General features: G+C 40.0%; 1 protein-coding gene across 24 annotated transcripts in view; it reads left to right on the plus strand.

The window, feature by feature from the left end:
• ank2b (ankyrin 2b, neuronal) overlaps positions 1–19,871 on the plus strand; it is an 874,534-nt gene extending 854,663 nt beyond the window's left edge. For 21 of the 24 annotated variants that reach the window (XM_073065112.1, XM_073065103.1, XM_073065108.1 and 18 more), the window contains 6 exons: positions 375–464; positions 3,717–3,800; positions 7,314–7,478; positions 9,777–9,956; positions 15,237–15,328; positions 18,142–19,871. In XM_073065112.1, the coding sequence (XP_072921213.1) occupies positions 375–464; positions 3,717–3,800; positions 7,314–7,478; positions 9,777–9,956; positions 15,237–15,328; positions 18,142–18,325 (795 nt within the window). In that variant the 3' untranslated portion in view covers positions 18,326–19,871. The remainder of the gene's footprint in view (positions 1–374; positions 465–3,716; positions 3,801–7,313; positions 7,479–9,776; positions 9,957–15,236; positions 15,329–18,141) is intronic. The other 3 variants (XM_073065114.1, XM_073065122.1, XM_073065128.1) reach the window with 3 other exon arrangements.
• The last annotated feature ends 5,841 nt before the right edge of the window (positions 19,872–25,712 follow it).

A 25,712-nucleotide genomic window follows, 5' to 3' on the forward strand; every position in this document is an offset into this window, starting at 1 on the left:
ATCTGGAAAGATTTTTCTCAGAAAAGAACTTTATTTATTGTCTGCATTTCCTGAGCACAACATTGTGCGTAAAACAAAATATAATTAGTGTCATTGAGTCAAGCATCACATAAACAGAGCCCACACATCAAAAAGTATCTGCACTCATTCTAATTTATTTTCCAAATGTTCTTATCAATTTCTCCCAAATTCTACTATTCACAAACATACCAGCAGCAATTTATAATGGGCAGTTAAATATATAGAAAGAAATGGAAACTTCCAGAGGAAACCTACAAAATTACGGGTGTGTAAACTCTAAGTGTATAGACACACGCGCACACACACACACACACACACAAAGTAAATGATGACTGATTGACTGTTTTCACCAGGAGATAGTGGAAGAATTGGGGGAACAGGAAAGCAGTTCTGATGAGGAGACTGTAACTACCCGGGTCATTCGCCGCCGGGTGATTATCCAGGTATCCAACACAAACATGCTGCCCTTTGGTCTATTGTAGAATTTTCTAGTTCTCAATTTAGATTGAACTACGTGCACTGAATCACCATTGTCTGGTTTCTGTAGTGATGCATGCTGAGACTCCAAGCATGACATGGACTGTAGCTCTTAGCTTTTGATGGAAATTGTACATAATCTGATTTGTTTATTTTAAAACAAGTTAGCATTTTTTTTGTTTGCAATTTATTTTCCTTTTATTAGTGCTTGAACATAATGTTCAGTGTATCTGATCACAATTTTTATTCGTAATTTGTTGCTTATGATTACGTTTGCATCAAAAATAGCTAATTGTGCATTTATGGAGTCGTTAAGATATAGTAAGGTAACAAGTCTATGCTAACCATCATTCACCCATGTTTACACTAACTCAGTTTATTCTCCCTGCCGTACCATCAAATCTACCACTTATCTACATATTAGGGGTAATTTTCTGTGAACAATTAACCTACACGTGCATGTTCTTGGAATGTAAGAGAAAACCAGAGACCTGAAGGAACTCCACCTGATAAAAGGGAGAATGTGTAAATTTCACACGGATAGTATCAGAAGTCAGGATTTGTGCCATCGTGCCACACTTACGTTTAACTGGCTCAGTTTGGTCTTGTAAAGAAAGCTTATCAACAATGACATTGCATTTTCAAGCATGTCGCAAGTGTATGTTTTGTAACTTCAAAACATTGAATGAATCCGGTGGAGGATACTGGAGTCTGAAATATGGGTCTGATTCATCTTTACTTTTAGCAAGGCATGCATATATAACATGGAAGTGTGATGATGGATGCAATTAACATATTTTTACATATAACTTGTAATTGAATTAACAAGAACACTTAATTAACTTTGTGTGTGTGTATATATATTATATATAATATTACTCAAATATTATTGAAATATCAAATACATAAGACATGCCAATCTACTCAAAAAATAACATCTTCAAAGATTTCAATATATTACATCAAAAGTCATCATGCATTTTGTTGAGTGATTTTTTAATATTTTTTACCATGCTAGGTGAACTATAGTGGGAATGAGTGATCCAGGATTGTCCCTAGCCAGACTCGGTTGTAGCCCATGTACATTTATGTTTTTTTAACTTTAAATAATAGTGGAAATACCCAGCAAGTCATGAGGTATGTTTAAGGAAAAAAATGTAATTAATTTTTCAGATCTATGTCCTTTCCTCAAAATCAGGATCACTTATTATCAAGTTAGAAATAAGCTGTAGAGTAGGAGGAGGGTATAGAGAAAGTAAAGGGATTGTCTCTGAAAGGGTTGAGTGATAGTGGCTGAGAGAGAAAGTGGTCAAGGCTTGTTGATCACAACTGATCTGTTTGGAGATTTAATTCGATAAAGAACAGTAAAGACAAGAGAAGGGAGAAATAACAATTCTCAACCTATGACACCATACACTAAAAATGTAGAAAATTGGAAAAATGAGAGAATGTTAGAAATATACGAAAGATCAGTTAGCATCTTGTGGAAAGATAAAAAGAGTGTTACTGTTATATTAGAGTGTTATAACTGGCTAGTACTTTTTGAAACTGAAATATCTGTCTAGCTAAGATCGATGAATTCAATTTAATATACCCTTCATCAGGTCTGGAAAGAAAGAGGGTAGAGGCCAGATTAAAGGTGGGGGAGGGGAAGAGTACTCACTGACAGGTGATTGGTGAATACAGATGAGGGGAAGGAGATAGGGGGTGGGGAGTTGAAATTAGTGAAAGCCTCTGAGGTGATAGGTGAAAGAGACAAATGGCTGAAGAAAATGGAATATGAAAGGAGAGCACAACAGATTAAAGGAAAGGAGGAGGGAACCAGTCAGAGGAAGGTATGGGTGAAGGGAAGATCAGGCAGGCAAAGAAGAAAGACAGGGAATAATGGGGTCAGAGGGATCAGGGAAAACAAAGGCAGGAAGAAGAGGGAATTGTTCCTGGAAGTTACAGAAATCAATGTTGACACTGTCAGGTTGGAGACTTCCAAGAAGGATTATGAGGTGTTGTCCTCTAATCTGCATCTACCCTCAACTTGTCAATACATACGTTAGCACGGGAAAGAGAAGTGGAAATAAAATGGGCGATCCTGGCTTCTACTGCAGATGGAGCAAAAATGCTCAATGCTCAGTCTGCATTGGGTCTCACTAGATCTCCAACACCTTGTGCATTGTCGAGGGCATGAAATTCAAATCAGTGGTGATTTGTCCCATTCTACATATGCACACCTTTCCAGGAATACATCCAAACTCATACCCAACGTAGCATTCTGTGGAACCTGACATTTTACTGTCTCTGTCACCAAAGCTGATATTCTTTGCTTCTGGAAATCCCTTATTTATCCCCTATGTTTTGTACTGCAACACCATATCCTTAAGAACTCCTTTCAAAACTTAGAACAGTGCCTTTGACCACCTCTACAAACTCAGCCCAAACTTTGAAATCTTTCCGACAATGCAATTTGGATCTATTCTGTATTAACATCTGTTTCTCCATGACATTTGAGCTATTTGCACCATTCAACAAAATAGAAAAACATATTCTATATTATTATATTGTAAAAGGATGAAATTTTGCAACATTCTCATAGTGAGGAAAACATTTAGAAAATAACTATTTCTATGTATGATTCTTTACATGAAAGCTTTTAAGTTCCCTAGTTCCAATTGGAAGCACTATTTCTCCTACACAATGTTACTTAATCCGGTGGAAAGATGCAAAAATTATAAGTACACATTACATGCAGTACTATTTTTTGTGTTGGTTTCCACTTGCGTGTCCTTTTGCAGGCTTTTGAGATGCTTAAAATTAATCTGTTTGTATTAAAAATAATATAAACATCATACAAAGCCATAAATATCCAAAGGATATTTAATAGAATGAATAGACTATCCACAACATAAAAAATCTACAGATTTTTAACTAATATTGTGTGGATTGGACAGGTTTGCTCCAGGAGCCATTTTTTTTGTGAAAAGCTTGTATTATTAAAGCTGCAGTAATTACGAACTCAAGAATATTGACCATTATCTTTTAATGGAAGAAAAACTAGACATTCAAAAGTGCTATCCAATTATATTAATTATAAGATTTTACTTTCAGTGCATTGTTCTCACAACTAACAAATTCGCTTGTGAAAACTAGGGTAATTTGCATTTGAGTATCAATTGCTCAGCAGAAACTTCACTACTTGAAATTCAGTGAGCATTATCAATTTGCAGGCAGATGATATGCCCGATGTCCTACCGGAGTCAGTCACTGAAGAACAATACACAGATGAACATGGAAATACTATTGTGAAAAAGGTAATGCCATGAGTAAACTTTTTGTAGCGTTCCAACATTTTTCATTTGGCCACAGACTCCAGCTTTGACATATGTCTTTATTCATTGTAACTTGCTATATTGCTAAAGATGGTGAAGGTAAAATGAGGAGAAATTGTAGAAAAGTAGAAAAATGATAGGAAATACATACCTGGACAAACAACATCTTGGCAAGAGAAGCAATGTTTGTTTGTTGATGATTTTATCACACCAGGAATGTAAAAAAACAAGTGAAGATTCTTTCCGAACACCTTCCGAATGCTCTGCTCTCCACTCTCTTTGCACCAATCCCAACCTTAATATAAAACCCGCTGATATGGGGGGCGCTGTTATAGTCTGGCATACTGACCTCTACCTTGCCGAGGCACAGTGATACCTCCTCTTATTTACCCCTTGATCATAACCCTACCAAGGAGCACCAGGCCACTGTCTCCCACACCATCACCAACCTTATCAGCTGTGAGGATCTCCCATCCACTGCCACCAACCTCATAGTTCCCACATCCCACACTTCCCATTTCTACCTCCTACTCAAGATCCACAAACCTGCCTGTCCAGGTAGATCCATGTCTCAGCTTGCTCCTGCCCCACCAAACTCATTTCTGCATACCTCGACACTGTTTTATCCCCCCTTGTTTCATCCTTCCCACCTATGTTCATGACACTTCTCACACTTTGAATTTTTTCAATGATTTTAAGTTCCCCGGTTCCCACCGCCTTATTTTCACCATGGATGTCCAGTTCCTATATACCTCCATTCCCCCCCCCCCCCCCCCCAGGAAGCTCTCAAAGCTCTGCGCCTCTTTTTGGATTCCAGACCTAACCAGTTCCCCTCTACCACCACTCTCCTCCATCTAGTGGAATTAGTCCTTACTCTTAATTTCTCCTTTGGCTCCTCCCACTTCCTCCAAACGAAAGATGTAGCCATGGACACCCGTATGGGTCCCAGCTATGCCTGCCTTTTTGTTGGCTTTGTGGAACAGTCCATGTTTCAGGCCTATATGGGTATCCGTCCCCCACTTTTCCTTTGCTACATCGACGACTGCATTGGCGCTGCTTTCTACACGCATGCTGAGCTCGTTGACTTCATTAACTTTGCCTCCAACTTTCACCCTACCCTCAAATTTACCTGGTCCATTTCCGACATCTCCCTCCCCTTTCTTGATCTTTCTGTCTCAATCTCCGCAGATGGCTTATCTACTGATATCTACAATAAGCCTACGGACTCTCACAGCTACCTAGACTATTCCTCTTCCCACCCTGTCTCTTGCAAAAATGCTATCCTCTTCTCACAATTCCTCTGTCTCCACTGCATCTGCTCTCAGGATGAGGCTTTTCATTCCAGAACAAAGGAGATGTCTTCCTTTTTTAAAGAAAGGGTCTTCCCTTCCTCCACCATCAACTCTGCTCTCAAACACTTCTCTCCCATTTCACGCACATCTGCTCTCACCCCATCCTCCCGCCACTAGAGATAGGGTCCCCCTTGTCCTCACCTACCACCCCACCAGCCTCCGGGTCCAACATAATTCTCCACAACTTATGCCACCTCCAACGGGATCCCACCACCAAGCACATCTTTCCCTTTGCCCCCTTTCTGCCTTCCACAGGGATCGCTCCCTAAGTGACTCCCTTGTCCATTCCCATCCCTTCCCACTGATCTCCCTCCTGGCACTTATCCTTGTAAGCAGAACAAGTGCTACACCTGCCCTTACACTTCCTCCCTCACCACCATTCAGAGCCCCAGACAGTCCTTCCAGGTGAGGTGACACTTCACCTGTGAGTCGGCTGGTGTGATATACTGCATCCAGTGCTTCCGGTGCAGCCTTCTATATGTTGGTGAGACCCAACACAGACTGGGAGACCATTTCGCTGAACACCTACGCTCGGTCCGCCAGAGAAAGCAGGATCTCCCAGTGGCCACACATTTTAATTCCATGTCCCATTCCCATTCTGATATGTCTATCCATGGCCTCCTCTACTGTCAAGATGAAGCCACACTCAGGTTGGAGAAACACCTTATATTCCATCTAAGTAGCCTCCAACCTGATGGCATGAACATTGATTTATAACCATATAACAATTACAGCACGGAAACAGGCCATCTCGGCCCTTCTAGTCCATGCCGATGCTTACACTCACCTTGTCCCACTGGCCTGTACTCAGCCCATAACCCTCCATTCCTTTCCTATCCATATACCTACCTATTTGTCTAACTTCCATTAATGCCCCCCTCCCCTTCTTACCCCATCCCTTATTTATCTATTTATTTGTTTGTTTATTTATTTATTTTTCCCTTTTTTTTTTTCTCTCTCTCTGTCCCTCTCACAATCACTCCTTGCCTGCTCTCCATCTCCCTCTGGTGCTCCCCTCCCCTTTCTTTCTCCCTAGGCCTCCCATCCCATGATAGACAATAGACGATAGGTGCAGAAGTAGACCATTCGGCCCTTCGAGCCTGCGCCGCCATTTTGAGATCATGGCTGATCAATTCCTATCAATACCCGGTTCCTGCCTTGTCCCCATATCCCTTGATTCCCCTATCCATAACATACCTATCTAGCTCCTTCTTGAAAGCATCCAGAGAATTGGCCTCCACTACCTTCCGAGGCAGTGCATTCCAGACCCCCACAACTCTCTGGGAGAAGAAGTTTTTCCTTAACTCTGTCCTAAATGACCTACCCCTTATTCTCAAACCATGCCCTCTGGTACTGGACTCTCCCAGCATCTGGAACATATTTCCTTCCTCTATCTTGTCCAATCCCTTAATAATCTTATATGTTTCAATCAGATCCCCTCTGAATCTCCTTAATTCCAGCGTGTACAAGCCCAGTCTCTCTAACCTCTCTGCGTAAGACAGTCCGGACATCCCAGGAATTAACCTTGTGAATCTACGCTGCACTTCCTCTACAGCCAGGATGTCCTTCCTTAACCCTGGAGACCAAAACTGTACACAATACTCCAGGTGTGGTCTCACCAGGGCTCTGTACAGATGCAAGAGGATTTCCTTGCTCTTGTACTCAATTCCCTTTGTAATAAAGGCCAACATTCCATTAGCTTTCTTCACTGCCTGCTGCACTTGCTCATTCACCTTCAGTGACTGATGAACAAGGACTCTGAGATCTCTTTGTATTTCTCCCTTACCCAACTCTACACTGTTCAGATAATAATCTCTCTCCTTTCTCCAGCTGTGATTTTGCAATCAACTTCCAAGCTCTTAGCTTCATCCCTCCCCCTCCGGTCTTCTCCAATCATTTCGGATTTCCCCCTCCCCCTCCCACTTTCAAATCTCTTACTATCTTTTCTTTCAGTTAGTCCCGGTGAAGGGTCTCAGCCCGAAACGTTGACAACGCTTCTCCCTATAGATGCTGCCTGGCCTGCTGCGTTCCACCAGCATTTTGTGTGTGTTACTTGAATTTCCAGCATCTGCACATTTCCTCGTGTTTTCAAAGTGAAAATGAAAGTATTTTTTAAATATTTATTTTCTCATTTTTCCTTAAGGTTACCAGAAAGATTATTAGACGCTTAGTTTCACCTGATGGCACTGAAAAGGAGGAAGTAGTAATACAAGGAGCAGAGCAAGAACCCATTAGAATTGAACATGATGACGGATATTCAAAAGTTTTAAAGCGGACTGTATTAAAGAGTGACAGTGAGCAGTCAGAGGTCAGCATAAAATGCTTTTCTTACTATTTCTACTTTCCTTAATTATGATTTGTTTTTAAGTACACCTACAACGCATTAAGACTAGTAGCATGTGTATCTGATTAATCCCAATCATGTGGGTAACATATTACTATTTGTCTACACATGAGACAAAATATTTCTCTCAAAAATATATGGTCTGTCCAGGGGCTGGCAAATGTGCAAAATCAAAGTCCTTCTTGACACACAGAAGCATCTAATCCAGTATCCTAAGAGACTTAAAGCTAAAATGATTCTCAGCACTTATAAAGGCAAAAAAAGATGCATTGAAATTTCAGGTCCTGAACCTTTATCAGAGCTGAATAAAAGAATGCTGGTGAATTATTTTAATGTAGGATTCAAAGAAATAAAGCACAGAGCCTGATGGAAAGATACTAGAGACCCCCAAAAGTCAAGAGGAATTACAGGAGTAAATATGTAGCAAGATCGAGAAGAACTAAATGGTAAGGGATTGCAAGAGTAGGTGACTTTAACCTTCCTCATTTCGACTGGGATAGGCATAGTGTTAAAGATGCAGAATTTGCTAAGTGTGCCTAGGAAAGTTTTTACAATTAATATGTAAGTATGTTGTCTCGTCTTAGAGAGGGGACAATATTTGACCTTCCATTGGGAAGAGGTAGGACTGGTCCTTAAGTTTGTCCTTCAATTTGCTGAAGGCTAATCTTTATGCCATTCATCAGGAACTTGCAACGGTTGGTTAAAAAAGGTGCTGAGCAGATCAAGGGTTGTCTGATAAATGGGAGGCTGTTTAAGGTGAGTTAGGGAGAATTTAGAACCATCATGTTACTGTAAGAGTGAAGGAGAAGGCAGACTGGATAGGGGAACCTTCGCTGATGACGGACATTGAAGCTTAAGTTAGGAAAAAGGAGGCATATAATTAGGTGGGATCGAGAATGCATTCCAGAATATAAGAGATACAGTAGTACACAAAAATGAAATCAGAAAGGCAAAAAGAAGATATGATGTACCCTTGTCAGATAAGGTAAAGGAGATCCTAAGAGATTCTATAAGTGTATTAAGAGCAGAAGGGTAACTAGAGACAGGTCCCCTTAGGATAATTGTGGTCAACTATATGTAGAGGCAAAGGAAATGGTGAATGCCTCTTTCTGTATTTACAGTGGATAAGGTCATAGAAGCTAGGGAATACAGGGAAGAGAACAGTGATGTCCTGAAACATATTGATATTATGAAAGAGAAAACGTTGGCAGTGAAGCACATGCTAGTGAATAAATCCCAAGGGGCTAACCAAGTGTATCTTAGGACACTGTGAGAAGCTAGTGAAGAAATTGATGTTCCTTTGGCTTAGACTTGGGTCTGCCATAAGTGTAGTTGCAGATAGCTTGTGTTGTGACTTTTTTAAAGAGATTTTGCAAGGACAAGCTAGGGAAACACAGGCAAGGGTCTGGAAGGGATCTATCTGTATTTTGAAGGGGAATGACTGATTTAATCAGCATGGTTTGTGCATGGGAAATTGCAACTGAGTTTTTTTTTTAAAAGCTCCTGCATTTTTAAATCATGAGGGGCATAGATAAGATGGATTGTCACAGATTTTTTTTCAAAGGCTAGGAAAGTCTAAAACTGGAAGGCATATGTTAGAGGAGAGAAGGGGGAAATTTCAAAGGGGACCAGAGAGGTAAAGGCTTCACACAGTGTGATGGGTATATGGAGCGTTAGAGGAGAGAAGGGGGAAATTTCAAAGGGGACCAGAGGGGTAAAGTTTTCATGCAGTGTGATGGGTATGTGGAGTGTTAGAGGAGAGAAGTGGGAAATTTCAAAGGGGACCAGAGAGGTAAAGTTTTCACACAGTGTGATGGGTATATGGAGCGTTAGAGGGGAGAAGGGGGAAATTTCAAAGGGGACCAGAGGGTTAAAGTTTTCATGCAGTGTGATGGGTATATGGAGCGTGCTGTCAGAGGTAGGAACGATATTTGGAACATTTGGATATTCATAGCTAGATCAATAGGAAATGTTTAGAGATTTATGGGCTAATTGCGGCCAAATAGGAATAGCTCAGGAAGACACATTGGTTATTATGGACAGGTTAGGCCAAAGGGCCAGTTTTCAGGCTGCATAACTCAATGATTTTTATCTGTGCCTCTGCCTGTGTTCCTTAAAATCATGACCAGATGTTCTGCTTTACTAATTGTTGCGTCATACATTCCTTTCTTTTTTTGAGTGAAGATCTTTTCTATTAATGTTATTTTGTTAATGGATGCACAGAATAATTAACACAGTAAAATCACTTCTATTTACGTGCAGATGACATTTTCAGAATCACAAGTGCCCTCTAACTCTGAATTTCAATCAGAGCCTGTTGAGGGCCGAAAAGTCAGCAGGGTTATTAAAACGACAGTAGTCCATGGAGACAGAGTGGAAAAACACATTGGGGACCCCAGGCTGGCCTCTGACCTTCCATCAGCCAAAGATGATTTCAATATGGTATGATATTTTCAAGTCCTCGGTGGAGGATTTTATTCCAAGTAGAATCTTGGCAGGAGTCATTTATCTTCTATTATAGGTATTAGAGATGCAGTGTAGAAATGAATACACAAAATAATGGTTAGAAAATTATTGCCACACATACAGATTGCTGGAGGAACTCAGCATTTTGTGTATGTTGCTGAGATTTCCAGCATCTGCAGATTTTCTCTTGTTTGTGGTTAGAAAATTATTTAATGGGCAAAAGCATAAAATAAAAATAAATGATTATTATATTTTTGTGGAATATTTGATAAACCATGAGCTGTAAGTTTACTGTGGGTAGTGGAAATATGATTTTGGTTATCATCAGAATAGTTATCTTTTTAAATGGTGGAGCAAGTACAGTGTATGTGTGCAGGAAGGTCACTCTTTCTAACTGGTCTGTTTGAATAAATAATTTTCAGCATGATAATCTGTTACTATCGGGATACATCTAGATTTTTCATTGAGGTCTCAGCTTTTATATCAAACTAAAGGACAAACTTTACTGGCAATGCGTAGCAAATGTGAAAATAAGTTTTGAGGAGAACCCATTTCTCAGTGCATTAACCCACATGCAACTAATGTAATTTCCATTCTCACTTTTTGTCATCTATAACCAGTCTGTAACCTTCTCATCCTCCTAACTCACCCCATTCGCTCCCAACTTTATCCTTCAAGAGTCCTCTGTTCTTCCTGACTTCCCTAGACCCTCCAATTCCTGAAGGATCCCCAAGCCTCCTCCGGTAAACTTGACTCCCTACACCTAAAGATCCAGCACCCTGCATGCCAATTTCCTTCCCCTTCTTATGGGCTTTTGCCTAATTGAGAGCTCTAATCCTTGGTCTAAGTATCCCCACTGCCATCACTCACCCCCTGAATAAAAGAGCTGTAAACCAAGGCTCGTACACCAGCTTGTTTCGTTAGCTAACTTTGCCGACAGCCACGTGACTCAGCGGTGCAAAGGCTATTTTTCATAAGCAATATACATAGAAACCTTGATTTGAGGGTATGCTGTGTAAATACTGCCCATACACAATTATTGGTACACCAGCAAAAAATTATAGAGAAAGTATATTTACCACATTTACAGTTACAGAAAAAAAAAAGATAAACAGAAGGGCCCATTACAGTTAAACCAGTCCATGGTGGAGCTAATTTCTGGAGTAGTCGGAGATGTATCACTTTACTCATGGGCTGGGCCCATGGTCTGCGTGAGAGCACCCGCCACAGCCTGAGCTTCCCTCAAGGGCCTTCTTGAATGAACTGGCTCTCTTAGGAGTATTGGCCCTTCTTCCTTGGAGCCATTCATCTGCATAAAATACTTCTTGCAATGGGGACTCTTGCAACGAGGACTCTCCTTCCGATGGCATTCACCAGCATCTTCTCTTCTGCAGCACTCCACAGCTCCCACCTCCCACCAAAAGGACCCCAAAACAGACTACTGTCCTTCAGAATTCTCTTCCCACCCAGCTCTCAAGTACCTTCTCTACATCCCACAATCCCGATTGGGTGACATAACATTACTAAGTTGGACAACATGGCTCCTTAGCTTTAGCCAAAGCCAAAACACTCCTACCAACGGGACACACTGCTTTTCCAGACAACTGGTAAAATAAAACATCTCACAGCATAGCTGCAGAAATCTTAAACAGGGCATTACAGAGTATTTTCAGAGATCCATCTTATATCCTTTGCTCAAGTTCCTAAATGTCTTTCACCTCTTCATTAACATGGTTTCTATTAACCAATCTAAACCAATGATAGTTTTATACATTTCTATCAAATTGCCTCTTATTTCTTTTGTTTCAAGGATACTCACCCTAGCCTCTCCATTCTAACATTTTAGTTGAAATCGGTCATCCCTGAAACCATTCACATAAGTCTTTTTTACACCATGTAATGGGTAAGTTGATCAGACCCAAACTATTCGAGTGTCCAGGTGATATGGTAGTAAGCATGCAAGCATAACAAAGTAACTTAAGCCTAATTTATTATCATAAAATTGAAAGCACAAATAATCCACACAAAATACACATGGTAAATCACAAAGATTTCAGTGCTCATGATTCTTAGTCACCACTTGATCATCACTGTTGTCGAGGGAACACTGAATTCTGACTCACTCATGGAACCACCCCAGCTCCCAGGCAGTCCAACGAACCCAGAGAAAGATATCCCAATAAATGCGGGTTCCACAAACGTAGAGCAACGTATAGAGACAGACAAACTCCTTGATCTTTTGTTGTCATGCCTGGTAATTGAGCCAGGTTTCTTTCACTCAAACAATTCATGTTCATTAACACAGTGTTCAACATACCCTTATAGATAAATTAGACACTTTAATGGTCACTCCTTATCCATCAGTCCACCAATGTTGTAATTAATATTCCTTAAGCTACAAAAGAACATTAATAAAACATAAAGCAATAAGACTGAAACCAAATAATCAAATAAACCAATTTGACAGGCGCTGAGAAAGAATCCAACCGAGCTCTCAGTAACCAACAGACATGGAAACATTGATAGGCATCCTCATGTTAATGGTGCCTGAAATGAAGGAAGAATCCACCTGCTATCAACAAAATTAACAAACCTACAGTCTTCACCTTGTACAGACACAGTATATGCTGTGACCTCACAAAGAGTTAAATTGTCATTTTGAATGTTCAGACATTCCTCCAATATTTTACAAAATTTCATATAATGCACATCATCTCCAAGATCTTCACATGCTCACTAAGGCCTTTAATCAAAATTGGTTATTATAGTAAACAAGAGAAAATCTGCAGATGCTGGAAATCCAAGCAACGCACACAAAATGCTGGAGGAACTCAGCAGGCCTCAGCATGGAAAAGTATTGAACTGAATTGATTTGACTTTATCTCTTACATCCTTCACATACATGAGGAGTAAAAATCTTGACGTTACATCTCCATCTAAATGTGCAATCATAGTAATTTATAATAAATAGAACAGTCAATGTAACAAAGAAATACACTCCAATCAACATGAGTTAATCAGTCTGATGGCCTGGTGGAAGATGATGTCCTGGAGCCTGTTGGTCCTGGCTTTTATGCTACAGTACGGTTTCCCAAATGGTAGCAGCTGGAACAGTTTGAGGTTGGGGTGACTCAGGTTACCAATGATCCTTCTCACACCTGTCTTTGTAAATGTCCTGAATCATGGGAAGTTCACAACTGTAGATGTAAACACAAAGTACACTGTAGATGCTGGGGTCAAACCAACATGCACATCACGCTGGAGGAACTCAGCAGGTCGGGCAGCATCTGTGGAAATGAGCAGTCAACGTTTCGGGCCGAGACATTTCATCAGGACTGAAGAAGGAGGGGGCAGGGGCCCAATAAAGAAGGTGTGGGGGGTGGGGGAGGTGGGAAGGAGAAGGCTGGTAGGTGCCAGGTGAAAAACCAATCAGAGGAAAGATCAAGGGGTGGGGGAGGGGAAGCAGGGATGGGATAGGCAGGAGAGGTGAGGAAGGAATGTAAGGGGAAAGCACTATGGGTAGTAGAAGAAGGCAGAATCATGAGAGAGGTGAAAGGCAGCTGGAGGAGGAGGCAGAGTGAAACTGGGATGGGGGAGGGAATTACCAGAAGTTGGAGAATTCAACGTTCAGTCCTCCTCCTCCAGCTGCCTTTCACCTCTCTCATGATTCCGCTCACTGCTTCCCCTTCCCCTTACTGGTTTTTCCACCTGGCACCTACCAACCTCTCCTTCCCACCCTCCCCCTACCTTCTTTGTGATTTTTATAGATGACCTGGATGAAGAAGTTAGTAAATTTGCTGATGACACAAAGGTTGGGGGTGTTGTGAATAGTGTGGATGACTGTCAGAGGTTACAGCAGGACATCGATAGGATGCAAAAATGGACTGAGAAGTGGCAAATGTAGTTTGATCGAGATAAGTGTGAGGTGGCTCATTTTGGTAGTTCAAATATGATGACAGAATATAGTATTGATGGTAAGACTCTTGGCAGTGTGGAGAATCAGCGGGATCTTGGGGTCCGAGTCCATTGGACACTCAAGGTTGCTGTGCAGGTTAACACTTAACCCATCTAGTGCTAGTCTTACCCAACCTCAGTAGGAAAAAACTTGTTTGCATTTACCCTAGCAATTCCCCTGATAATTTTATACACCTCTATCAAATTTCCCCTCATTCTCGTATGCACTGAGGAGTAAAGTCCTAACTTATTCAACCTTTTTCTATAAATCAAGTCCTCAAGTCCTGGCAACAACCTTGTAAATTTTTTCTGCACTCTTTCAATCTTGTTGGTAAATTTCCTGCAGGTAGGTGAGCAGAGCTGTGCACAATATGCATGTTGAAGTTGTATTCTATTTCCCATCTCTGTGCTTGACTTCTCAAAGGGCATTCCTGTTTTCAACGCAATAATGCTTCTTTAATTAATATTGCCATCCAACTCAATATTTCTTCCATTTCTTTATTTTCTGAACATCTTGAATCATTACTGTGCTCATTTGTTTTAAGATGTATTTCAGTTTCTGAAACATTGACATAATCCCATGCAGCTATATACTTGCACCTCATCTCTCTTATTGACCACATATATAAGCATTACAGACCTTTTTTATTCCTTGTCTCTCTTACTCTCTTTACCTCTGAAAGTAATTATATACCCATTTTGAGAACAGCACTATTTTCAAAACATGGCTAGATTTCAGGAGCAGGTAGCAAGCAAATCCTGCATTATATTCTCAATTGCCTCATTTATAAATTTAAGATATTTTTCTGTAATATCTATAGTTATGAGAAATGGTTTAGATCATTGATTTATCACAACTTCCAGGATCTTTTGTTGTACATGAGGTTTGATGAAACCCTGCCCCCTGTTCTTTTTGAAATACAGTGTGGTCAACCCAATTCTCCTGAGAGCCAGAAGTTTTATTCAATGCAATTGACTCTTGAACAAGTCATCTCAGTGATGGAATGCTGGAAGTCCAGTGGAGAAAACAGGAGTTTGAAAACTGGAGAAAAAATTCAGTGGTGGCAGAGAAGCAAAAATTAAACTGCTGCAATAGCAGTTAAGTGTCACCTGTAGAGGAAAACAGATACCTGTAGTTAACATTTCGGATTGAGACTGAACCAGAACTCCACAGATGCTGCTTGATATACTTAGTTTATTTCTTTAGGATTGTGGATTTTTGTTTATTTTTCAGTTTATTCACATTAGTGCATCATTGTTATTAGCTGTTTTATATGTCTGTGCTATTTTCATTTTGCCTAGGCTCTTAGTTTCGCAGGGAACCAAGGAAGGGTACACATTCCAAATGTAGTTCAGAGAGAGTTTGTAAAAGAGGATGGATCTGTTATTAAAAGGTTTGATTACCCTCCACTGTCCTTGTGTTTTCTGCATTCGCCTTACTAACCAGCTAATACATAGTTGGACTGTCTATTCGTCTTACCGTGTGTGGCCAGGTGGTATTGGTGGGGGGATGGTATACTGTGCTTTCATTTAACATTATGCACACAGTGTATAGCATCAGTTAATTTGAGTGACTTTACAGAAGCTGCATGGAGCTATTTGAATCTTGCTTACTTGTTTCAAATTTGTATTGTTTGGGTGTGAAATTTCACCATGACCCAGCTGAAAACTCATTGTCAAATAATAATTGCAATACTGAGTACCCTGTCCTTGAAACCTTACAGGCTGAGTACATATGCAATGCATGAATTCTTAAATTTTTATTGTTCTGAATAAACTATGACTGTGTTTGCTGTTTATAGCGATAATCTATGCAATCCAGAATTTTCTGTTTATTTTCGAGTAGCATGGACATCATTATTTCCTTCCCCTTTAGGCTCTAAGGAACCCACGCTTCTTGTTCTTAATTGACTAAAGGTTACCTGTGAAGATTACTTCAGGCCTTTCTTTATCTCTCTGAATTTCCTTCCGTGCAATTTCCCATATGATCAAATGATAGCAACATTCTGAGTAGAGAAGTGCCGCATTTCATCAAGAGATTTTAAGACCTTCACTTGAGGACTAAACTTAGTCCTTTCCATGAAAGACTCACCTTCTGGGAGTCTTGCACGAGGACTCCTAAATCCTTCTGCACCTCTGATGTTTGAACTTTTCCCCATTTATATAATAGTCTGCATTATTGTTCCTTTTGCCAAAATGCATTATCATGCATTTCCCAACACTGTATTCCATCTGCCATATTTTTACCCTCTCTTCCAATTTGTCTAAGTCCTGCAGCAATTGCAATGCTTCCTCAGCACTACCTACCCCTCCACCTATCTTCACATCATCCACTAACTTTGCCACAAATCCATCAATTCCACTATCTAAAATTATTGACAAACAATGTGAAAAGTAGTTGTCCCAATACTGACTCCTGAGGAGCACCACTAGACACTGGCAGCCAACCAGAAAAGACCCCCTTTATTCTCATTCACTGCTTCCTGCTTGCCAGCCATTCCTCAATCCATGCCAGTATCTTTCCTCTAACACCATAGAATGTTATCTTGTTAAGCAGCCTTATGTGTGGCACCTTATCAAATGCCTTCTGAAAATCCAAGTAATTGACATCTACTGCCTCTCCTTTGTCCACCCTCAGTTACTTCCTTTGTCACTTCCTCAAAAAACTCCAAAAAATTTGTCAGGCAAGATTTCCCATTAGTCTCCAAGTACCTTGAAACCTTATCCTTAATAACAGACTCCAACACTTTCTCAGACTCTGAGGTTAGGCTAACTGGCCTATAATTTCCTTTCTTTTCCCTTCCCCACTTCTTAAAGAGTGGAGTGACATTTGCAATCTTCCAATCCTCTGGGACCATGCCAGAATCAAGTGATTCTTGAAAGATCATGACCAATGTATCCATTATCTCTTTAGCAACATCTCTGGGATGTAGTCCATCTGGTCCAGCTGACTTATCTAGCTTAAGACCTTTCAGTTTGCCCATCACTTTTTCCTTTGTAATAGCAATGACATTGACTCCTGCTCCCTGAGACTCATGAACCTCTGGCACACTGCTGTTGTCTTCCACAATGAAGACAGACATAAAGTACCCATAACGCTCATCTGCCATTTCTTTGTCCTCCATTACTACCTCACCAGCATCATTTATCAGTAGTTCAATATCGACTCTTACCTCAGTTTTACTCTTTATATAACTGAAAAAACTTATATTAGCCTGCTTTATATTATTGGCTAGTTTGCCTATCATTTCCTTGTAGCTTTTTTAGTTGCCTTTTGTTGGATTTTAAAAGTTTCCCAATCATCCAACTTCACATTCACTTTTGCTACCTTGGCTTTTGTGCAGTCCTTAACTTCCCTCATCAGCCACAGTTGCCTAGCCCTGCCATTTGAGAACTACTTCTTCTGTGGGACATATCTATCCTACATCTTGGGAACTATTCCCAGAAACTTCAGTCACCACTGTTCTTCTGTCATCCCCACTAGTATCTTCCTTTAATCCAGCTGGACAAGCTCCTCGCTAATGCTTCTGTAATTCCCTGCAAGGATATTGGACCCTCCCAATTTAGATGTAACCACAGTAATAACTGTGAAGCTACAGAAAAAGACATATGCTGCAAGAATATGCCTTGCTTAGTTACTTCTATTGAACTATTTAAAAAATTGCTTTAAAAAGGTTTACCATTTCTGGAGACACAAGGGACTACAGATGTTGGAATCTTGAGCAACAGACCATTTGCTGAAGGAACTCGCCTTTCCTTTCCCCCACAGAGGTTGCTCAATACACCAAGCTCTTTCAACAGATTGTTTTGTTGCTATTTCAGTAGCAGGGCATGGTTTGAGTTGTCTGTTCATCATGAGGGAAGTAGTAAAGCATTACTTGCAATTCACATTTTTGTCATTTCAATCTGATGTCCTTTTCAATTTCTATCCTGTATTTTTCTTCTTTAAAGTTCTAAAATATAGGACTAAATATTTATCATTATTTATTCCATTAAACTTCTGTGCAATTGGAGTAGTGGTGTCAGTTTCTGGCTTAAGTGTTAATGGTCTTTAAAACTCAGCAAAATGTCCATTTAGAAATCTTTAATCTTTTATTTTACTGTGGTTCTCAGCTTTTTTTATTGCTCCTTCAGATTTTTCTCTCTTTGACTGGGATTCTTTACTTTGTCCTTTCCTTTGTTGCTCTGCCATGGTCTATTTTCTTAGGGCGACCATGAGTAAAGCCAACACACAGAAGAAGACTGTGGTGAAAGATCAGGAAGGGAAGCATGTGCATGAAGAACAGCTGGAGGACGTACCTGAAGCACTTCAGAAAGATGACCTGAAATATGACCTACAGCAACTTCTTGATCGCTTTTGTTGTGAGGACTGGAAGCAGGAAGAAAACTAAATAACTTAAGTTGTGCATATCTGTTGTATTATAACTACGCAGTTTGCTCACATGAAAAAAATCATATTATTATCATTTCCATCTGAAAATGCTGGTGTAATTGTATGGAAAGCTTAGATCTGAATTAACCCTTTCACCATACATAAGTAAGTTTGTGACCAAAGATGGCATCCAAGTCTTGGATGACTAATACTGTTTGAACATTAGATCTTCCTGAATTGGCTGTTTTAGGAACATGCTAAGGTTGCTTCCAATAAACTACTGGCAACAATGTCAATATCCAGAAAATACTTAAGCCACAGGCCTCTTCCCATTTTCTGTAACAGAAGGACTTACCAAAATAAATGTGTAAATAGCAGAAGTGTTTTGGCTTGTGAAACCAAAACACTGCCTACCTTGACTACAACATTGCCACCAAACACAAGGTCCTTTCTTCATTGTTGAATTAAGTCTGACTAAATGTCGCCATAGTAACAGAACGTGGGTGTGCAGGCCTAGTATGGCACACATAAGAATCTTACAGTCCCTCAAAGATTTACAAAGCTTAGTAAATATGCTAGCACCTGTATTGGACATTTCACTATTAATTGCATTAGTATGAATTAATAAGTGGGTGTGGCAAGCTCCATTTGATGTGCATTCATGCTGCCATACTTGTTTCCAGAAATTCACAACTTTCTTCACTGCTTTCACCAACCCATTAGTCTTGTATCTGTGACCTCGTACTTTCTACTGGCACCTGCACTGTAGATAACTGGAATTGAGATGAACCTAACAAAACACAAAGACAACAGAATCTTTTGGTTATTTCAGCATTATATAACAAGACTGGCTTCTTTTTGTACATGCATGTAGTATTTATAGCTGTTGTAATCATCTATATGCTTGTTTAAACATCTTTGCAATGGGGAAATGTTTCAGCTCGCTGTCTCAACATAAAAAGTCAAACAAAAAAAAGGAACCGAATATGATAATTATGTGGTATTTTAATTGTTCCAGTCTACCCTTCAATGTATTCATAAGATTTTATTTTAGTTTTTTTTAAGTTATTCTAGTTCAGAAACTTGTCAAAATGAGGACAATATTCACTGAGTGCTCAACAAGTTAAATAACTCAGTCTATTATTTACTTCTTGAATCAGTGCAGGCAGAATATCAGTTCTGTTATGTCAGTGTCAAGACCTGTACTGACTGGCGATTTAAAAGAAAACAACAGAGAGAGTGTGTAACTGTTCTGGCTATGCCATGTGGTGTTAATTGCAGCGCAGATGATGTCTCTGTAATTACATTTTGGTTTACACCTTTTTTTTGCTGTGTAATCAAAGAACTTCAGAACTGTGAGAAGAAGTGTATTTTAATTTAATGAATCAGCATCTTGTTCCCATGGTGATAACAAATATTGTATATGATATCTATGAGGGCATGTATTAGGATAAAGATAAATGGAAGCAAAATTAAAACACTAACAAATACATACCAATTGCAATGTGTAAAATGGCTGATTTAATTAAAATAAAATGTACAAGTGTTACATGCAAGTTATCTTACTTTCCTGTGTCCACCCATTGCAATTTTTGTGTTTGTAAATGATGCTGTAGCAGTGATTTTAAAACAAACCAAAATCACTGAGAGACTAAACACGGGGGTAGGGTTGAAATGTATGATGCGCACTCCACAAAAAATTAAGTTCTAAGTTGATGAAAGTACATTTGATCCTTTATTGACAAATCAACAGAGACAAATAATTTTGTAATGATGAAACTAAACTAACAATATAATGAAATAAGCAATTCAAACATACTTAAAGCAAGCATTCTTAAGCATATTTAAACAATAAATGAAGCGGTCAACAAAAAATATCTTTCTGACTGCCTCTAGTTCCAATATAGCCTAAAAACTGCACTAAAGACAAGGCATGAGTACGCAGCTATACTCTTCATTTCTACCATGCCCCAACACAAATGGCAAATTACTCATAATAAACATGTAACACAGATTCAATGCAGTCAGAAAATAGGTACATGGCTCCTACATCCCAGCCCCTTAATTTTTACACGATAGTTTTCACCCTTCCGCAACGCCTACAAAGCTCTCTTTTGTCCAGCTTCTGGAAAATCAGTTCCCTCTTCAATTCTGGTTTTGCCGATGTACAGGCAGAAGCTGAAATAAGAAGCGGCCATAGTTAAAACCAACCACTGTTGGTCCGACCAATCGGCCTCCATGCTACAGAACTGCTTTAATAACGTTGACTGGAATGTTTTCTGTGATGAGATGTCTCCGAGTTCACTGATGGAGTCACATGCTTCATCCGGAAGTGCATTGATGATGTTGTCCTGAAGAAGTCGGTCAGGCTCTTCCTGAGCCAGAAACCCTGGATCAATAGTTCTGTGCAAGCAGCACTGGCCGCGCGATGCAGAGCTTACATTGCCAGAAATCAGCAGGAGCTCAAGAGAAGCAGCTACAATCTGCTCAAAGCTGTCAAGACTATGAAACAACAATACAGGAACAAGATTGAGTCAAGATTCACAATGAATAACACACATGACTTACGGTGAGGATTGGATACCACCGCAGACTTCAAAGCCAAACGTAGTGGTGATGCCAACATTGCAGCCTCTTTCCCACAAATCACTTTTAAGCTCAGTTTGATGTTGCTAACTTTGAGCCTCCGTGGAAAGCCACTGCTATAACCTGCATCTCTGAGGCTGAGGTACGCAGATGTTTCCAAATGAGTGGACAGTCACAAGGCTGCAGGACCAGATGGCATCACAGAGCGAGTACTTAAGATGTGCACAACACAGATAGCGGGTGTATTTTCAGACATTTTTAATCTCTCCCTCTCATGTAGAGTGCCCTCCTGCTTCAAGTTATCCACCATTGTCCCTGTATCACAAAAGACCAAGGTAACATGCCTGAATGACTGGCGTCCTATCGCACTCACCTCATTAATAAGCAAATGCTTTGAGATGCTGGTCAAGGAATACATCTGCAGCAAACTCGACCCCCTACAATTCGCCTACCTACACAACCAATCGACAGATGACACAATAGCCACTGCTCTACATACCATCCTTACACATCTGGAGAAGAAGGAAGCTGATGTGAGAATGCTGTTCTTGGACTACAGTTCAGCATTCAACACCATAATTCTATGTAGGCTCAACAAGAAGCTCAGAGAGCTCAGCCTTCTCCCTGCTTTGTGCAGCTGGATCCTGGACTTCCTGAACTACTTATTATAAATTCCTATAATGCACATTGCTCATTTAGATGGAGACATAACGTAAAGATTTTTACTCCTCAGGTATGTGAATGATTTAAGAAATAAAGTCAATTCAATTCAATAATAGTTACAACAATATATTACTAAAAATGGGAAACATGAAATCTTAACATTCATACAAATGTCCTTTCTTTTTTCTTCCAAATAAGTCATACAATAGTTATGTGTGACAAAGGTTACCAGCACTTAACCTAGTACAGAGATACCTTTACCACCACTCTATGTCAAGTCAAAGTGATGAGGCTTCTAGAGTTGTAGCTCCTGAAAACTCTGCCTCCTGTGGAAGACAGATCTTTGTTGTAGGCCGATCCAGACAGCTGGTCTTGATCTTGATGCACGCCTGCCACACAAATCCTCTTCTGTGTGGAAAGGCAAATGACTCTTCCCACAATCTATGTGCTTTGAGGTGTTGTGTCATTAACTCTAAGCACAGTATCTCCTGCGAGAAAATTATACCTTATACCTGACCATTTTTGTAGCTGTGGTAAATACTCATTGACTCACCATTTCCATAACAAGTTTGACATTCCTGTAGCTGTGGTAAATACTCCTTGATGCACGATTTCCATGTTTGACATGTACTGGACCTGCTTCCATCCTAAACATCTTCCTTTTGGAACTTTCCTGATGGTCAGGATGGTGAGGTCTTCAGAGGCAAAAGGTGGTTGGGTGTTAACACTTCCAAATCATTGGGATTGGATGATGCTTTAGTAATTGGGTGACCAGTAGCCTCTACTTCACAAAGAACTGTGTGAAAATCCTGTTCATCAAGATTCTGTACCATTATGGTAGAATTGAGAACCTTCCTTACAGAGCTGATCAATTTCTTCCATGTCCCTCCTTGATGTGAGCTAGGTGGGAATTAAAAATCCATTTAATTTCTTTTTGAAGAAAGACATAACTGATCTGTGAGTGATTCTACTTCTCAAGGACTTTTCTCAACTCACACTCGGTTCCAATGAGGTTCGTTGCATTTTCAGAGCACAGTTCATGAACCTGTCTCTGTCTAGCAATAAAGCATCAAAGTGCATTAACAAAGGAATCTGTGTCTAAAGAAAATGCGGCCTTGATGTGAACAGCTCACACAAGCAGACAGGTAAACATGACCCCATACCTCTTCATTGTAAAGTACAGCACAGAAATAGGCTTTTTGACCCTTTTAGTACATTGAATCTGCTTACTTCCATCAGTCATGGGTAGATGTGGAGAGGATGTTTCCTATGACACATTTAGTTTCCAGAACCAAAGGGCACAGCCTCAAAATTGAGGGGTGAGCCTTTAGAGCAGGGCTAAGGAGGAATTTTTTTGCCAAAGAGTAGTAAATCTGTGGAACGTTCTGCGACAGACTGCAGTGGAGGCCAAGTCTGTGCATTTATTTAAGGTGGAAGTTGATTTGTCAGGGTATCAAAGGATATGGCAAGAAGGTATGGGGTTGAGTGTGATCCAGGATCAGCCATGATAAAATGGCAGAGCAGACTTGATAGGTTGAATGTCCTAGTTCTGCTCCTCTGTCTTATGGACCTGCACTGGGACCATAGCCATACCCTAACCATTGATATACCTGTCCAAACTTCACCCAAAAATTGAAATCGAGCTCGCATACACCACTTGTGGCAGCTCATTCCACACTCCCACAACACTCCGAGTGAAGAAGTTTTCGCTCAAGTTCCCCTTTAATTTTTCCCTCATCTCCCTTAGCCCATGACCTCTGGTTGTAGTCAAACCCAACATCAGTGGAAGAAGCCTGCTTGCATTTACCCTCTCTATACTCCTCATAATTTTGTATTCCTCTATCAAATCAAATCTCCTCTCAATCTTCTGCAGTCTATTGAATAAAGTCTAAGGAATAAAACATATTTAACCTTTCCCTATGACTCAGGTTCTCTAGACCTGAAAAACAAACTTGTAAGTTTTCTCTGTATTCTTTCAACCTTATTTACATTAGTATTTTCTGTAGGTAGGTTACCAAAAATGGAACACAATACTCCAAATTAGGCCTCACCAATGTCTTATACAACTTCAATTTAACATCTCAACTCCTGTGCTCGATACTTTAATTTATGAAGGCCGAAGTGCCAAAAAGCTTTCTTTACACCCCTATCTACCTGTGATACCACTTTCAATGAACTATTGACCTGTATGCCCAGATCCCTTATTCTGAATGTGTATTTAAATACAACACATTCAGTCCTGCCTTCTTCGCCCTTTCGTATTTTGCCTCTATGGCACAATTTAACCCTTTGCTATGATACAATTTAATTCTTTGCTCTGACTGCATTTGTACCCAGTCACTGGCTTATCCTTCCTTACATTCATGTTACACCCATCATCTACTTGTAAACCTGCTGGCTCATCCTCAGCTCTATCATGCTAGTTCCAACCCCCCCCCCCCCCCCATATTAGTTTAAATCACTCCTATCTGAGAAGGATATTGGTCCCTCTCAGATTCAAGTGCAACCCAACCCTTTTGTACAGGTCACACCTGCCCCAGAGGAGGTCCCAATGATCCAGAAATCTGAATCCTTGCCCCCTACTCCAATTCTTCAGCTATGCATTTATCTGTCACCTCATTCTATTCCTGGCCTCACTGTCACATGGCACAGGCAGCAATCTTACTACTCGAGAACCTGGCTGCCCAGCCTCCCTTTTCAGGATATTGTGGAAGCATTCAGAAATATCACAGACCCTGACACAATGATCTTTGCATCCTCAATGGCAACATGAGCTGTGCCAGAGGTGGACAAATGTTTTCATTTGTTCAGGAAAGGTAAATGGGGATAACCTTGGGAATTATAGACCAGTGAATCTTATGTCAGTGGTGGGCAAGCTATTGGAGAGGACTCTTAAAGCCATGATTCTTAAACCTATCCAGTTGAAAGTCAGCTTTTAAAAGATAGAAGTCAATTTTATATTCACAGAGATAAAACTGGTAAGCTACTGGCTAATCAATTGAAGCCATTTATAGCTAAGCGGCAGATTAAAGAAATACGTAAAATTAATGGGGAATGACAACTACCGGTAACTACTTTGAAATTAATGACACTTTTAGGGAATTTTATTCCAAATTGTATAGCTCTGACTCTGTTAATGATAATATTGCAATGAATAACTTTTTAGATCAATTAAATATTCCTAATTTTTCGATAGATGACCGTAGGCAATTGGATCGACCCATTTCCCAGGAGGAAATTGCTCGGGCTATTCGAGAATTGCATTCTGGGAAATCCCCAGGACCAAATGGATTCTCTGGAGAGTTTTATAAGGCTTTTTCCTCCTTGCTTATACCACACTTATGTTCTACCCTTACAGATTCCTTCAAGGTAGGAAGATTACTGCCGTCTTTTTACGAAGCCTCCATTTTGCTTATTCTCAAAAAGAATAAAAATCCCACTGAATGTTCTTCATATAGACCTATCTCTTTACTCAATTTTGATACTAAAATTTTATCTGAAGTGTTGGCTCGCAGACTTGAAAATATTGTATCTTCTATAGTTTCGGATGATCAGACAAAATTTATTAAAAATCAATTTAATTGATTTTAATTTTAATATACGGCATTTGTTAAATGTTATGCATTCTCCATCTAAGGAAATATCAGAATGTGTGATGTCTTTGGATGTGGAGAAGGCCTTTGACAGAGTTGAATGGAATTATCTTTTTACATCCTTAGAAAAATTTAATTTTGGACCTGATTTTATTCATTGGATTAAATTACTTTATTTATCTCCCTCCACTCAGGTTCTTACTAATCTACAGAATTCAAAAGTTTTTAAACTCCAATGTGGAACTAGACAAGGCTGTCCTTTGAGCCCTCTGCTTTTTGATTTGGCATTAGAACCCTTAGCAATTGCTTTTTGAGAGTCTAAAGAAATTACTGGTATTTTAAGGAGAGGTTAGTTTTAAGCCCAATCCCTTGACTGCTATTTTTGGTATTGTTGAGGATAGTATTACAAAACTGAAGCCATCTAATTTGCGGGTATTGGCCTTTATGTCTCTTATGGCCAGGAGGGTGATCTTGCTCAAGTGGAAGGAGGCTGCCCCGCCCAATGGCTATCTGAAGTTATGTTGTGCCTTGATCTAGAGGAGATTCATTGTTCGATTTCTGATT

Source organism: Hemitrygon akajei, chromosome 13, assembly GCF_048418815.1.
Source record: "Hemitrygon akajei chromosome 13, sHemAka1.3, whole genome shotgun sequence".
NCBI lineage: Eukaryota > Metazoa > Chordata > Chondrichthyes > Myliobatiformes > Dasyatidae > Hemitrygon > Hemitrygon akajei.